Source organism: Pristis pectinata, chromosome 4, assembly GCF_009764475.1.
Source record: "Pristis pectinata isolate sPriPec2 chromosome 4, sPriPec2.1.pri, whole genome shotgun sequence".
NCBI classification, from domain to species: Eukaryota; Metazoa; Chordata; class Chondrichthyes; order Rhinopristiformes; family Pristidae; genus Pristis; species Pristis pectinata.
Genome location: NC_067408.1, coordinates 81,260,010 through 81,275,113, shown reverse-complemented (window position 1 = coordinate 81,275,113; position 15,104 = coordinate 81,260,010). Strand labels below are relative to the sequence as shown.

The 15,104-nt window shown below is 40.1% G+C and overlaps 1 protein-coding gene across 3 annotated transcripts in view; it reads right to left on the bottom strand.

Annotated features, from left to right (window-relative positions):
- igsf11 (immunoglobulin superfamily member 11) overlaps nucleotides 1–14,705 on the bottom strand; it is a 168,905-nt gene extending 154,200 nt beyond the window's left edge. The window contains exon 1 of one of the 3 annotated variants that reach the window (XM_052014223.1): nucleotides 14,605–14,705. In XM_052014223.1, the coding sequence (XP_051870183.1) occupies nucleotides 14,605–14,638 (34 nt within the window). In that variant the 5' untranslated portion in view covers nucleotides 14,639–14,705. Of the gene's footprint in view, nucleotides 1–9,588; nucleotides 9,830–14,604 lie in introns of those variants that run through there. The other 2 variants (XM_052014222.1, XM_052014219.1) reach the window with 2 other exon arrangements.
- Nucleotides 14,706–15,104: the final 399 nt, after the last annotated feature.

Below are 15,104 nucleotides of genomic sequence, written 5' to 3'. Positions count from 1 at the left end.
TTGGCCGCAGCATCAGGCATATCTAAAAATGTTGAGGTCCCAGCCTAGTGAAGCTGCAATTCAGGATTACATGCTTGCTGAACAAGAACAGTAGATAGAGCTAAAACCAGCAAAAGCAATTAGAAACTCTTCAGTAAATGGTGGTGGACAATTAAATAGCTTTTGACAGGAGGAGGCTTCAAGAACATGTCAATCCTGAACAATGGCAAAGTCCAGCACACGAGTACTAAAAGACAAGGCTAAAATACTCACAATCATGTTCAGCTAGAAGTGCCAAATGGATGATCCATCTCAGCTTCTTCCTGAGAGTCCCACCATTATCAAAGCTGTTATCTACACAATTCAATTTGTTCACATAATATCAAGAAACATCTGTAAACACTGGGTACAGAACCAGACTGCATCTCAGCTGTAGTACTGAAGACCCACTCTCCAAAACTAGTAAGGGTTCTCCCACTAGCACAGTGTAATGCTATTACAGCACCAGCGACCTGGGTTCAATTCTGGCCGCTGTCTGTAAGGTGTTTGTACATTCTCCCCATGTCTGCGTGGGTTTCCTCCGCACACTCCGGTTTCCTCCCACATTCCAAAGACATACAGGTTAAGAAGTTGTGGGCATGCTATGTTGGCGCCAGAAGCAAGGCAACACTTGCGGGCTGCCCCCAGAACAATCTAAGTGAAAGATGATGTATTTCACTGTGTGTTCCGATGTACATGTGACTAATAACAATATCTTAAAAACCTGTTGCAGTAATTACAACACTGGCATCAACTGGCCAATATAGAAAATTGCACAGGTATGTCTTGTTCACAATGAAGCAGGATAAATCCAATTTGGCTAATTGCCACCCAATTGGACTACTGTCAATCATCAGCAATAGGATGGAAGCTGTCATCAGCATTTACTTATCAACAACCTACTCACTCATGGTCTTGCCAAGACCACCTGTCTTCAAACTTCATCACAGCCTTAGTCTGCACATATACTAAGGAGCTGAATTCCAGAGATGAGGCAAGAGTGACTGCACTTGACTTGAAGGCAGTTTTCACTGGATAGTGGTACCCAAATAAAACAGAAGTCTATAGGAATCAAAATGGAAAACACTCCAATCGCTGGATGTATTGCTTACACAAATGAAGGTTGTGGTTGTCAAATCTCTATCATCCCAGCCCCAGAACTGAACCGCAGGAGCTCCTCGGGGCAGTGTCCAAGGCCCAACTACCTTCAGCTACTTCATTAATGCAGATGATTGCACAATATTCAGCAAGACCTAGACAACATTCAGTCATGAGCTTATAAATGGTGGTAATATTCACACCACTGAAATGTCAAGCAATGATCATTTCCCAACAAGAGAGAGTCTAACCACCTACTCTTGATATTCAATGGTATTACTATCACCTCAATCCCCAGCATTAGTATTCTAGGGATCACAATTGACTAGAAACTAAACTGGGCCAGCTATGTAAATATCATGGCAACAAGAGAAGGTAAAAGGCTGGACGTCCTGCAGTGAGTGACTCATCTCCTGACACCCCAACGCTTTTCCACAATCTACAAGATGCAAATACAGACTGTGATGGACACTCTCCACTCGCCCAAATAAGTACAGCTGGAACAAACCTCATGAAGCTCAACATCATTCAGGGCAAAGTATCCCTCTTGATCATCACCCCAACCACCTCCCTAGAAATTTATTCCCTCCACCACTGAAGCGCAGTGGTTGCAGTGTGTGCAATCTACAAGATGCATTGCACATATTTGCCGAGACTGCTATGACAGCATCTTGGAGACACAAGAGACTGCAGATGCTGTAATCTAGAACAATAATCAATTTGCTGGAAGAACAACAGGGAGAGCAGTATCTGGCGAGTCCTCCTGCAGATTGTTTGTTGTATGACAGCATCTTCCAAACCCTCAATCTCCCACCATGAAAGACAAGAGCAGCAACCACATGGGAAGATTATCACTGCAGGTTCCCCTCCAACCCACATACCCATTCTGACTTGGAATCATATAGACGGTCCTTCATTATCACTGGGTCTAAATCTTGGAAAAGTGTTGCGGCTTCCAGTATTTTGGCTGGATCCACCAATTCACAACAGCCTCACCAGCAACCTATCATGAGACATATAATTGGCCTTTCATTTTATGTCGAACTTGGGAACTTTTTCAAATATTTCAGATACTAATCAGGTATTTTCACATATTTAATAAAAACTCAGCCAAGTGCATCAACCCCTGGTTTCTATAATAAATTGCAATTAAATTGGTAATGACAGTCAATAATACCTGCACATTGAAAGTTGACAGTTCTGCCCATCATTTTTGCAAATCCAAGAGCTCCCTTCCCCTCCCATGTTCCCTCGTAAAATAAACAATAAGCAAGTATTCTCAGTGTCGCTTCATGCACGGGAGGCAATGGCTGAAAGTGATATGTTAGTTTCAATGTTAGGCAGCAGAAATTAAAATTTTGACTTTTTTAAAAAAATAGCTAGAGTTTAGACATATAATTTGCTTACATGAATGTAAATTGAGCTGAAATATTGTGCGATTAGGTTTGTGAAGATAGAGATTGAACACATGCAGTATTCTAGAGGTTAAAGAACTAGACTAGCAGCCTGACTTCTGGAGCTTTGATCCTAAGACATCAGTTCTGATCCTACGATGCCAGCTGGAGGATTCACATTCAAGAAACTAAATAAATTTGCAATATAAAAGAAATGCTTGTCTCAGTAAGTACCAACTTCCATAAAAACCATTTTGCTTTTCTAATGCCATTTAAGGAAGTAAATCTGGCATCCTTACCCAGTCAGGCCCATGTGCGACTCCTGATCTACCAATGCGCTTAACCTTTTCATAACTGCCTTCTCAATTCAGGATCTATTAAGGACAATAAATGCAAAGATTGCCAGGGATGTCCACTTCCAATGAATAAATAAACTTAAAACCCACTCAGTATAGAATCTGACGAATCATTCAAGGAATGGAACATATTTATTGCTTACAAGGGGCTAGAAATTTAGGTTTGAATCAGAGGGGAGAGAGATCTGAATATGAGATTTGAACACATAGTACAGACCCTTAACTGTAGGGAGATAGCTGGACCCCATTACTCCTCAATAGCATAAGATACATAATAGGTGGTGCTTTACTTACACTTTACAACTCCTCTTATGTACTTTTAAAATAGTAATAGAATGCTCAGATATTCTGTAGTAAAATTCTTAATGTTATTATTCACATCTTAAGGTATAAAATGTGGAACTACTTGACTGAAAAGCGCATTGTCATAAAAGGTACAATATGTGTCACTCAACCCCAACCATACATCCGCTGCTACCTGCATATAGAATTCCAAAGATTCACATTCCTTTGACTGAGGAAATCTCTAACCCAGTCCAATATACTAACCTATTACCCTGAGATTATGGCCCCTAAATCACATTGAAAATTCCTAAAACTTGGAGAATATAAATTCATCCTCAGGTAATCTTTCTATCCCAGGAATCAGTTGAGAGATGCTTATCAAGACATGCATATCCTTATTGAATACAATAGTGCAATCGCACTAAAGTGCAGCAAGATTTTTTGTCTTAAACTCCAACCCCTTTAGAATAAACAAATACATCATTTAAATTTCTATTTGTTTGTATTATATCCATGCTAACACAGTCACATTGGACATCAAAATCCTTATCAACCCTAACACTTATGAGTTTTTTTTTGCCTATTACATCCTTCCTGCAGGGTAGTGACTAGAACAGTACACAATACTCTAGAGGTGAAACAATTAAAGTTGTACATAGCTTTAGAATTACCTCTCTTCTCCTGCATTAAACCCCCTATCTAACGGTCTTCTGTCATCAAGGATCTGTGGACATGCAGCCTGTGAATCCTGTGTTCCTCTACATTTCTTTGTATCCCTCAATTTACTCTGTACTCCCTTGCCTTGTATGCTTTCCCCAAATGTATATTTTATACTTCTCTGGTTTGAATTTCACTTGCCACTTTTGTGCCATACAAACCATTGATACTTTCTTGCAGCACAGAACTTACTTTCTCACCATCAAATACACTGCCAATTTAGATTTTATATTCAACTTTCCAACTCATGACTCTATCACTTCAGTCTAAATCATGATATATACCACAAGATGCAAGGGACAGAACAAAGCCCAGCACATACGGCATTACAGTATAGTAGGAATTATTAGAAACTGAAGTGTATTTTAGCAAGACATGATCTAATCTCCTTTTTACATAGTTATAAAAGCCTTTACATATGTTTGTTTCTTGCTAGTTACTCTTATGCCATTTAATCTCTCTTCAGAAAGACAGAGTACATTGGCTTTCATTGCAAGATAGTTTGTAAAAGAAATCTTGCTCCAATTACATACAACACTTGTAAAACTACATCTCGGATATTGTGTAAGAGTTTGGTCCTTACCCAAGGAGGGATACATTTGCAATAGAGGAAGTAAAGTGAAGATTCACCAAACTGATTCCTTGAGTGGAACATTTATCATACAAGGATAGATTAAGCAGACTGGACCTACATTTTCTGGAGTATAGAAAAATGTGATCTCACTTTAAGCATACAAGATTGCTGGGCTTGACAGGGTGGGTGCAGAGTTAATGATTTCCCTGGCTGGAGTGACTAGATCCAGAGGTGACATTCTTAAAGTACAGGATCCACCAGTCAGAGATAATACGAGAAGAAATTTCTTCACCTAGAGGATAGTGAATTTGGGAATGTCAGTCAAGGGAGTTGCAGTGACTCGGTCACTAAATTTATTCAAGACAGATCAACAGATTTTTGGAAGGTAAGGAAATCAAAGAATACAAGTCAAGTGCAAGAAAATGGCACTAATAGAAAAGATCAGCTGTGATCCTTTGGATGACAAAGGAGACACAAGGAACCAAATGGTCTTTTTCTTAGTCATCATTTTATCACTTTTAAAACTTTCCCAATCCTCATGCTTACTATTTTCAAAGATTAAGATAGTGCAACTGCCATCTGGCCCTTTTAATCTGTACTGGTCCTCCCAGAACTATTAAATTAATTCCATTCCTCTGCTCTTTCCAACAATCACTGATTTTGTTTCCTTTCATCAATTCCCTTTTGAAAACTACCACTGAATCTGTTCACACCACCTAAAAGATGGTGCATTCCAAATCCTAAATTCTGGTCCTTTTGCCAATCATCTTAAAATCTGTGCCCTTTGCTTCTCAGCACAACACTTATAATTTGCTGTCAAAATAATAACAATTAGCGGTACTTGTATATAAATGCTACATTAACCAGGAAAATGCACAATCAAACACACAAGTTCAAAAGTTGCTGTCTAGTTTATATTTGCCACAAAACTAATGACAGAGAAATGACACTTTGCAGTCTGTCTCTTCATTGACATAGATTGAAGAAGATGAAATTACTGCATTTGTCAGGTAATTACAAATGAAATTTGCTGTAGAAAGGTATTTCAAATAAAAGGTACAATTCTTACAAAGACTTAAGTGAATTACTACCTGTGAACATTTTGGATGCTCTGGCAAGTGCATTTTCAGTAGCTGTAGGAAATTTTAATGGTTAGTTTTGTTTTACTTGTTTTTCTTTTCATCTCTTTTAACTCTCTCTAAATCCAATCTTCCCCCCTTTACTTCTCTTTCCAAGCCTGATGTGATGCCGAATTCACATACTTTTAATTACTTCCTGTTCTTATACTGTCAATTTCATAATTCTTTAGCCTGTTTGGATACAGAGCTTCACAGTTGCTTGCTCTACTTATTCAAGTCCAGAGACACCAATTCCTTTACTTTATATTGTCTGTAACTTGTTGAAAGTTTAAAATACTTTAAAAAAATTAAAATTGCAAGAAAATGAACTGATAACAGACACCAATGTGTGCCCTGCTATAGCAAATTAAGGGCCGGTGGTCTTCTTGGCAAAACTGAAACCCTTGTTTAGTCTAACACTAGTTTAATCTTTACTCCTTAGCCATGATTGTACAGCTATTCCGATTTTTATTCCTCAAGATAATGTACACCCACTGAGAATTATTTATTATGTTTGGCATTGCTCACCCACCATCATCTTTTAATTGAATTCCCCAATTTATATCAGACAATTCACCTCCATAATGGAGTTCCTTGAAATTTGAGTTTTGACCTTAGATTAAGCTTGAGAACGATGCAGTTAAGTTTCACCATTTTATGATCCTCACAGAATTGTTAACTGGCATAACCTGTCTCTTTAGACACTGCTAGCCTACTAATCTAAAATTGTCTGCTTCCTAGTTGGCTTCTGGATACAACGGACTGGATTGTTCTGGACCAAGCCCATGCCTCAAATTTATCTTTCATAGGAAGCCGATGGAGACATTTACTTACCTGGCTGAATAGCTACCAGCATCCTCCTAGTCTCACTGGAGTGGCCACTCTGCCAGGCAGAACAGGCCATGAGAAGTAGAAACTAAGGGTCCTGCCTACAGGATCATACATTAAGGAATATTGAAGACATCAAGAAATTCTTTTTAAAACATTCAATTTAGGAAAATTTAAAAGCATTACAAAATGAAGTAGAAAGAAAACAAACCTCTCATCTTTTAAGTGAATGAAAATGTAAAAAAACTGCAGATGCTTGAAATCTGAAATGAAAGCAGAAAATGCTGGAAACACCCTGCAGGTCAGGCCGTATCTTCGGAAATAGAAAATAAACATTTTAAGTCTGAGATGCTTTGTCAGAGTCTGAGACTTAAGATGTTAACACTGGTTCTATTTCCATAGATGCTGCCTGACGTGCTGAGTGTTTCCAGTATGTTCTGACTTTTTAAAGCAAAGCCCGGTGATCCATTCAAATGAATGGGGCCATGCTAGATGCACCTATCGTGACCAGTGTAAAACTGAGGGCCCAGATACAGAGTGTATCCACCCCTCACTTCAGTACTTCATGGAACTACTGCTGGACTCTGTGCTGTCCAGTGGTGGAGTGAGAGGTTAGATCCAGTATCATCTGACCTCCAGTGCTTTCCACACTTAAGTGCCACAACGCAAAGCAGTGGACGACCAGAACATGCTGAAACAAGAACTTCTGCTTGCCAGCAGTTCTAGGCTTCAATGTAATCCAGCCCACTGTTTTAGGAAAACTGTCACATAAGGATTCAATGAACTTATCCTACAGGCTACATTCGTCAGTTTGGTCGGCCCACTTTGTAAGACTGACATCCTCTGCAATTTTTGTATTACCCTTCTTACGTCTGCCTCAAAATTGATAATTTATATCTTATTCAACACTGTAATTACGAGAGTATCTAAAAGTACTCCCAGTGTACTCTGTCATCATTTCTTAATTTAATCTGCAGTGATTGAAGAAGGAATCTCCAGGAATCATAAGAAAGTGGGGAAAGTTTGAAATATGATCAACCAAAATCCCTCCATACTGGAAAAGGTGGAAAAGGATTGTGGGAAGCCAGGCCAACATAGTGAAGATAGCTTAAAGGTCATATTAAAAGAGGCAGTGCAGTAATTAGAGTAGAGAATTGCTTAGACTGCAAGGCAGAGTTAATTAGAGCAAAGATAGCTATGAATAAGAGCTAGAATGCAGAACTATGAACAGAAAAGCAAGGTCACAGGATAAGTGAAGATGTGATTAGGACAGAAAAACAGGCCCAGAAATCCTTCTGTACATACAGATGGCCAAATGAGTCGTTATTTATAAGAAGAATGGGGGAACTACTGTCAAGCAAATCTTGTATAAATTAATAATTAATGAGTACAATCCACAATTAAGAAAAACAGGATCTTGACAATTTATTTTGAAACTGTAAAATCTTCATGTTACCATTGTAAGGCAAAAACGATAAATTACTGGAAGTTTGTTGGGTCAGTGAAGCATCTTTGAGCTCTCACTCAAAGTGCTTCCCAGTGTACACTGTAACTAGGCCAAAATAAACTGACTTGTTCGAGAACCTCACCACAGCTGTATGAGTTTTCTTCGGTGTGCTGTCTCAGTCTGAGCCCTAATTAAGAGGGCGACTGGGCCCCACATGAAAGGCAGACCTTGAGTGCGAGTAAACACACTAAATCCCTCCAACACTGATTCTATATCCTGCGCTAAGCATATTTCACACCATTTTTTTATCTCATCCTTTATTTATTAGAGATAAACCAATCGCTTCTTCCATCTCGCACATATTTTCTCAAAGTTAGTATTTTCTTTCACTTGATCATTCTACACCCAGTAATGGCAACTGGATTGTTCACTTATCCATTTGTGCCGGTCATTAACTAGCCTCATCACAAATGCTTTGTGCATTCCTACAAAGTCTCTTAGCCTTCACCACGCCTCCCACCCGCCCCCAATACAGCCTTTTTAGTTAGCATTCTATGACCACTGCTGATCGCACTGTGGTAGAAGTTCACTTTCAGTCACATGATCTAAAGATTAATAAATATAGTAGTGTTCCACTTCCAAAGTTGGATGCAACATGCTGCCTCCACTAAATCACACGTTTAGTGCGTGACCTAGCAAATATTTCTCCCTCTCTCAAAACTGCTCCATTTTATCCAAATCACTGTTTTGCTCCATAGACGTAGTTACCTTAACTTGAATACTACACAACAACATAATCTAAATTATGTCAAAATGCACTATTTGGTCCTAATGTCACAACTACAAAATTTGAATATGGTTGTTACCCTGCCAACTAAAAATTTTAATAGTTAACAAGATATTTTGAGACACTTACATTAGAACTGAAAGAACATTCAAACATGCTGAATGGAACTGGGAGAAACTTTAGTGCCTAACAATGCAGGTCATCAGAAACTGTAAATTAATACAGGTCCTACCCACACTACTTCTGTAAATAAAGCAATAATGATTCTTCATCGACTCACTGTTTAATTCACGTTTTACTATTAATCTATTACCAACACTGGAGCTCCAAAACATGTTTCTCTCTCTCTCTCCCCCCACACTTGTATATCAGCTACTGGAATGAAGCATAATTAAATGAATCGGAAATTCCAAAACAAATAGTGCTGTATTTGAAAATTACCCTGACAAGCAAATCTCTAAAGATCATTTTCATCTCAACAACCTACTATTTTCATCAAATTTCCGAAAAACTCAAGTCTCATTAGTAACGTTGTTTTCTTTGCTTCCGGTCACATATAAACAATCTTGCAAATTGCAAGCACTGGGTCTCGTATTTATTACCGCATTAGTTTGCATTGGATTTTCGATGAATCTAAGCCAAATTCTTTCAGTAATCCTCCAAATATTGTTGACTGAGGGCGCTCCAGAGAGAATTTACACCTTGCTCTTGCGATGGTGACTAATAACTCACTTTAGATGGCCATTGGTCCAGCTGATAACAAAAGTAATATCCACAAATTCATAAACATGGAGTAAACAGCTCCAACCGTTCAAATTGTTATTTCCATTAAAAACGGTCAAAAAAATAACAAGAACCTGAAATCAAGATTTCGTTTGCAGTAGTTTGACAACTTTGCTTGTCATTTCTCTCGAGCTATCAGCCCGAGCTGATGCTCGTTTGCGCTTTTTAAATAGTGAATCTTACCTTGGAAGCAAACTATGCAAAGACAGGCAATCCACAGGTTCCAGTCAGCCCGTTTCAGCACCATCTCAGGACAGGGCGACTGGAAGCAAATAACTGAACCAGAGAATTAAAGCTCAGCCCCTGGCCAAGTACCAGACTGGCTGAACTAAGGGGCAAAGTGCTCGTGTTGCCGCGTTTGCCTTAGGTTTCTCAGAGTTAATTTCCCAAAGCTGCAACCATTCCCAGTGACTCCGCTGAGTTTGCACAGCAGACCCTTCGCGCAGCCTTTGATTGCCCTTGATTGACAGCCGCCGCCCGTCACCTAGCAACAAACGCCCTCCCCCTCCGAGACAGCGCCCTCTAGGAAATCAACGCAGGCATTGGGTGCAACTTATGTGACAACAGCACTGATACACTCCAGGGGTATTAGTGTGATGTAGATCGATATATCCTTTCAGTCTTGAAATTCATGGAGCAGAGAAACAACTCTGGCATTGAAGTAGCATTGCACATTGATTTTATTCGTTGAAAAGTTCATTGATAGTTGTTCCAGAAAAAAGTTTTCTCTAAGTCTGCACCACTATGTCAGTCTCAGGAATTTCTACGTGTTACAGTCAAAATAGAGGCAGCTCTATTTAGAGATAACCACTTTTCCTTTAAAAAATGATTGAGCTTTTTGTTTCAGTGATAGGTTCAACAGAGTTGAGAAATTGAGAAATATACAGATCCCTTTATAGATCCCTGGATTTAAAGAAAAATGGGTCCTCTCTGAATCTTCACTTAATTCAAGCAGCTTCCTTTCCATGAAGAAAATGAAAACTATAATTTAGGTACTTTCTGTCTTACTAGGAATATGTCAAGAGGACCTGCTTTAAGCATTCCTAAGGAATTGTGTCCTCCATGACTCCCTGGCCCACTCTCTCATCACCATCAACCATTCCCTTTTTAAAGGCACCTTCCCATACAACTACAGTAGATGCCGTTATACCTCCTCCCTTCCTGCATTTGATGTTCATAATGACATCTTCTCTATATTGTAGAATCCAAATGCAAACTGGATAACCCCTTTGCAGATTTCTTCACTCCAACTTTGACCTCTCTGTCTTTGGCCTCTTACATTATTCCACCATAGCCCAACATAAGCTTGAGGGACAGCATCTCATCTTCCATCTGCGTATGTTACAGCCTCCAGTTTCAACCTTAAATTCAATAACTTTATTTAGCCAACCTTTCCAGTTTGTGTCAGCCAGTTCTGATGTAAGGTCCTCAACCTGTCACGTTAATTTCATTTTGTTCCCACTACAGATGCCGCATGACTCACTGGATATTTCCAGCATTGTCTATTTAGGTTTTCACAACTGCCGTGTTCTATATTTCAGGGTTCCAGCACTGTGTATTCTTTCCTCTCTCCTCTGTTCTATTTCATCTCCCACTTCTTACACCTTCTCCAGGCAGATCAACTGCAGTTAGCAAATCCACCACCCTCTCTCAGCATCAACACCATCTGTGTCTTTCTATCTCTCTTGGTCTCCAACCTACCAGAGATATTTCCTTTATTCTCTAAATGCACCCTCCCCCACCACCACACACTCCTCTCTGCAACTTAAAACTTTCTAATTTTCCCCAAATCCGATGAAAGATCATGAACCTGAAACTTTCACTCTATTTCTTTTTTCAGGTGCTGTCTGACCTGTTATGTATTTCCAGAATATTTATTACAAAAATAATGGGCTGTTTCATTGTTTGTCTTAACCTTTTAATCTTGTAAATGATTAGCGTCAATCTCCAGTAGAAAGAAGCACATTTCCTGAAGCTGTCCCTTTGAGTTGTTGACATTTTGAAGGATTGACATTGGAAAACTTCACATTAAGGCAGAGATAAACTTGTTATAATATAATATTTCATGCGCGCACACAAGAACACAACAAAATAGGAGCAGGAATAGACCACCAAGCCTGCCCTGCCATTTAATATGATCATGGCTGATCTATGCTGTCCTCAACTCTGCCACTTATTTGTTTCCTGTTATTAATTCACCAGCCTTATTCTCTAGAGGTCCCACACATGCCTTAGCCGCCATTAGACCTTTCTATGTCTACCTATCCATGGTAACTCTTGTTGTTTGTTTTCCTATTACATGCAAGTTTTCTCTCAAAATCAATGTTCTCCCTCCTTATGAGCCTTTTAGCTGCTGGATCCTAAAAACTTCACAGTCCCATGGCCTACTACCAGCCCTTGCCATTTTGCGTACCTCACTTTTCAACTTAACATTATCCTAGAGCTCCTTTGTTAAATGCAGATTGTGCCTCTTTCTCATGGAATCCCTCTTTCTCTTTGGGATAAATTCCAACTGAGTGTTATGGACCATCTCTCTGAATAACTGCCACTCTTCATCTGCTGACCTGCCTCATAGCTTATTTGTGCAGTTCATCTGAGACAACTCCATATTCATACATTATAATTGCCCTTATTTCAGTTACAGGATCTGAAGCATGAGCCAAGTTGATTAAGATCATTGTTGACCACTGTATCTTGTGCGACCTTGTGTTGCATTCGCAGCTCTTCACTCACAGCTTGCCCTTCATTGACTGTTCCTTTCTATGATGGACTTACTGACCACCCCTCCCTATCCTACAGTAGACAAATCTGTGATGGTGCTTACCGCTTTTGGAAGGAATAAACCAAGAGTGAACATTGAGACACAAAAGACTTGAGATGCTGGAATCTGGAGCAATAAAGAATCGACTGGAGGATCTCAGTGGGTTGAGCAGCATCTGTGGGGGAGAGGAATTGCTGACATCTCAGGTTGAAACCCTGCATCAGGACAAAGGGTGGAGAGGGATGATAGTAAGAAGAGGAGAGGGAGAGTGGTGAGACAGCAGCCAGTGGGTGATTGGTGGGCTGAGGAGCGGTGAAGGATGATGGGCAGGTCGAACCAGGTAGGGGAGGGGTGGAGTTGGGACACAGAGGCAGGTGGATGATAGATGAAGGCAGACAAAAAAAAGGGACAGATGGAGTCTGGTGGGGGAGGGGAGGGGAGGGGGAAGGTGGAGATAGCTGAGAAGGTGATAAGCAGGAACACAAAGGCTACCAGTGCTGGAATCTAATAAGTAAGAAAGGTGATAATGGAAACCATTAGAGGAGAAGTGAAGGGCAGATGGAAACAGGACTGGATGGAGGAGAAGGGAGCTGGCAGTTGAAATGTGGGGAATAGGCAGATGGAACCAGGAGTGGGAAATGGGATAAAAATGGGAGGACCGGAGGAGGATCAGAAATACACTGGAGGTGAGGGTTACCTGAAATTGAAAAATTCAGTGTTAACTGAATTGGGTTGTAGACTACCCAGGAAAAATATGAGGTGGTGTTCCTCTGGTTTGAATTGGGCCTCATCCTGGCAGGGAAAAGGTCAAGGATGGACCGGTTGGGATGGCAATGAGGAGGAGGATTGAAATGGCATGCAACTGGGAGCTTGGGATGGTCATGGCAAACAAAGCGCGGGTGCTCTGCGAATCGGTTGCCCTGTCTGCATTTGGTCTCGCTGAAGTAGAAGAGGCCACATCGAGAGCACCAAATGCAAGAGGAGAGGTTGGAGGAGGTGCACGTGAATCTCGTGCAAGGGCTGTTTAGGTCCCTCGATGGTGGTGAGGGATGAGGTGTAAGAACAAGTGTAGTACCTCCTGTGATTGCAGGAGAAAGTGCCAGAGGTCAGGGAAGGGTGAGTGGGAAGGGATGATAGGACTAGGGAGTCACAGATGGAGTGGTTCCTGCGGAAAGGGGTGGAGTGGAGAAGATGTGGCTCGTGGTGGGATCAAGACAGGAGTGCATGTTCAGGTTTGCCAACAACCTCCTGGTGGGAACTTATAAGGATGCTCTAGTTCAACAAAGGAGTTTAAGTTCTTACATGATTTAAGAATTCAAATTTAACGGCAATCTTGATACACAGAAGCAGGTGGTGTCGACCAAACAAAGAACTATTTCTAGATTAGGTGACCTTCAGCACAGGATAACAACAAGCAGCCAGACAGCCTTATGGATGAGAACACTGTGTACAAAGACTTCTTCGCTCTATTATCTGTACAGCATTTTATTGTGCTAAATCTCCCACAGACTGACAGCTACATTTTTCTATGACGTCTATTACTAAAGGGGCATGTTGGAAAGGATCTATATAACTAGCCAATCTTTCAATACAATTTGAGATATTTCAGATCAAACGACATTTATCTAAACAATTTGTTTCAAAATGAAAGGTTTTGAGTGGTGAAAGACTTGGTGAAGATTTTCAAAATGGTTTCAAGAGTCTTCCACTATTTCAAGGAAATTTAAAGAAGCATTGTTAAATGACCTATGAAAAGGCATTAATTTTTTTTTAATTATGTTTCTCAATGCTGAAAATACAGTCCACCAGGGAAAATCAAAAAGGAAAACTAATAATAAGTGGAAGGTCAGCTCATTAAAAATACAGCTGAAGAAAGGTAATGTTTGCAAACTCTGTATGAGTGTCCAAAGAAAGTTATATTAGAGATTTTGTATAAAATCCAATATCTTAATTGAATCTGATTTCTAGATGTGTACTGGAGAAGGAAGAAAAATTGTCTCATCTCCTTCCATCACTTATGATTACATGAGTAATATTTTGAACATAAACCATTCACCTGTCGGATCTCTACAAATCTCAGAGATGAAGAGAAACTATAGAAAACTGGCAGTTAAACATCCCTTACACGGCAAGATATTCATGTGTGTTATGCAGTTACATCAGTGCATGAGGATGTTAAATAATAGAGATAAAGAATGAAAACAAAGGATGATATTAGCCTTTAATTTGTAGAGACTCACCCATCCCCAACCAAGCTCACTTCTTCCTATATGTACACAACAAAAAGAATTTTCTAACAAGTTAAGAGCCATATGTTAGGTGACTGCACCCCCAAACTCAAACCATTTTTTGTCTACTAGCTATGTATCAAACAGAAAAAGACTCACATATGCACATATGTGGAAACTTTGGACAGGAAAAGATTAACTGACGCAGACCTGATGCAGGGTCACGATCTGAAACGTCGACCATCCCTTTGTCTCCATGGGTGCTGCTTGACCCATTGAGTTCCTCCAGCAGTCTTTTTATTTGTTCCAGATTCCAGCATCTGCAGTCTCTTGTGTTGCCAAAAGGTCAACTGGTCCATCTATTCCATCCCATATAACTGTGATGTCCGATGAATCAGGTCAGGAGATGTCTGGTGTCATGTACATGTAGCCTCCTTAATAACCGAATCTCATCTGAAAGACTGTGGACCAAGATGAAGAGATGAGGAGAAATTCCTGCTCTCAAAGAGTGATGAATCTTTTGGATTTTCCACCCCAAAGAACTGTGCGGGTCATTGAACATACTCAAGCTGAGATCGATAGATGTTTGGACTATGAGGCAGTACAGGGGTACAGACAGGAAAGTGGAGGCACGACAAGCATCAGTTCAGTTATGTTTTTGTTCAATGGTGAAGTAGGTTTGAGGGTCTGTATGGCCTATTTGTGCTCCT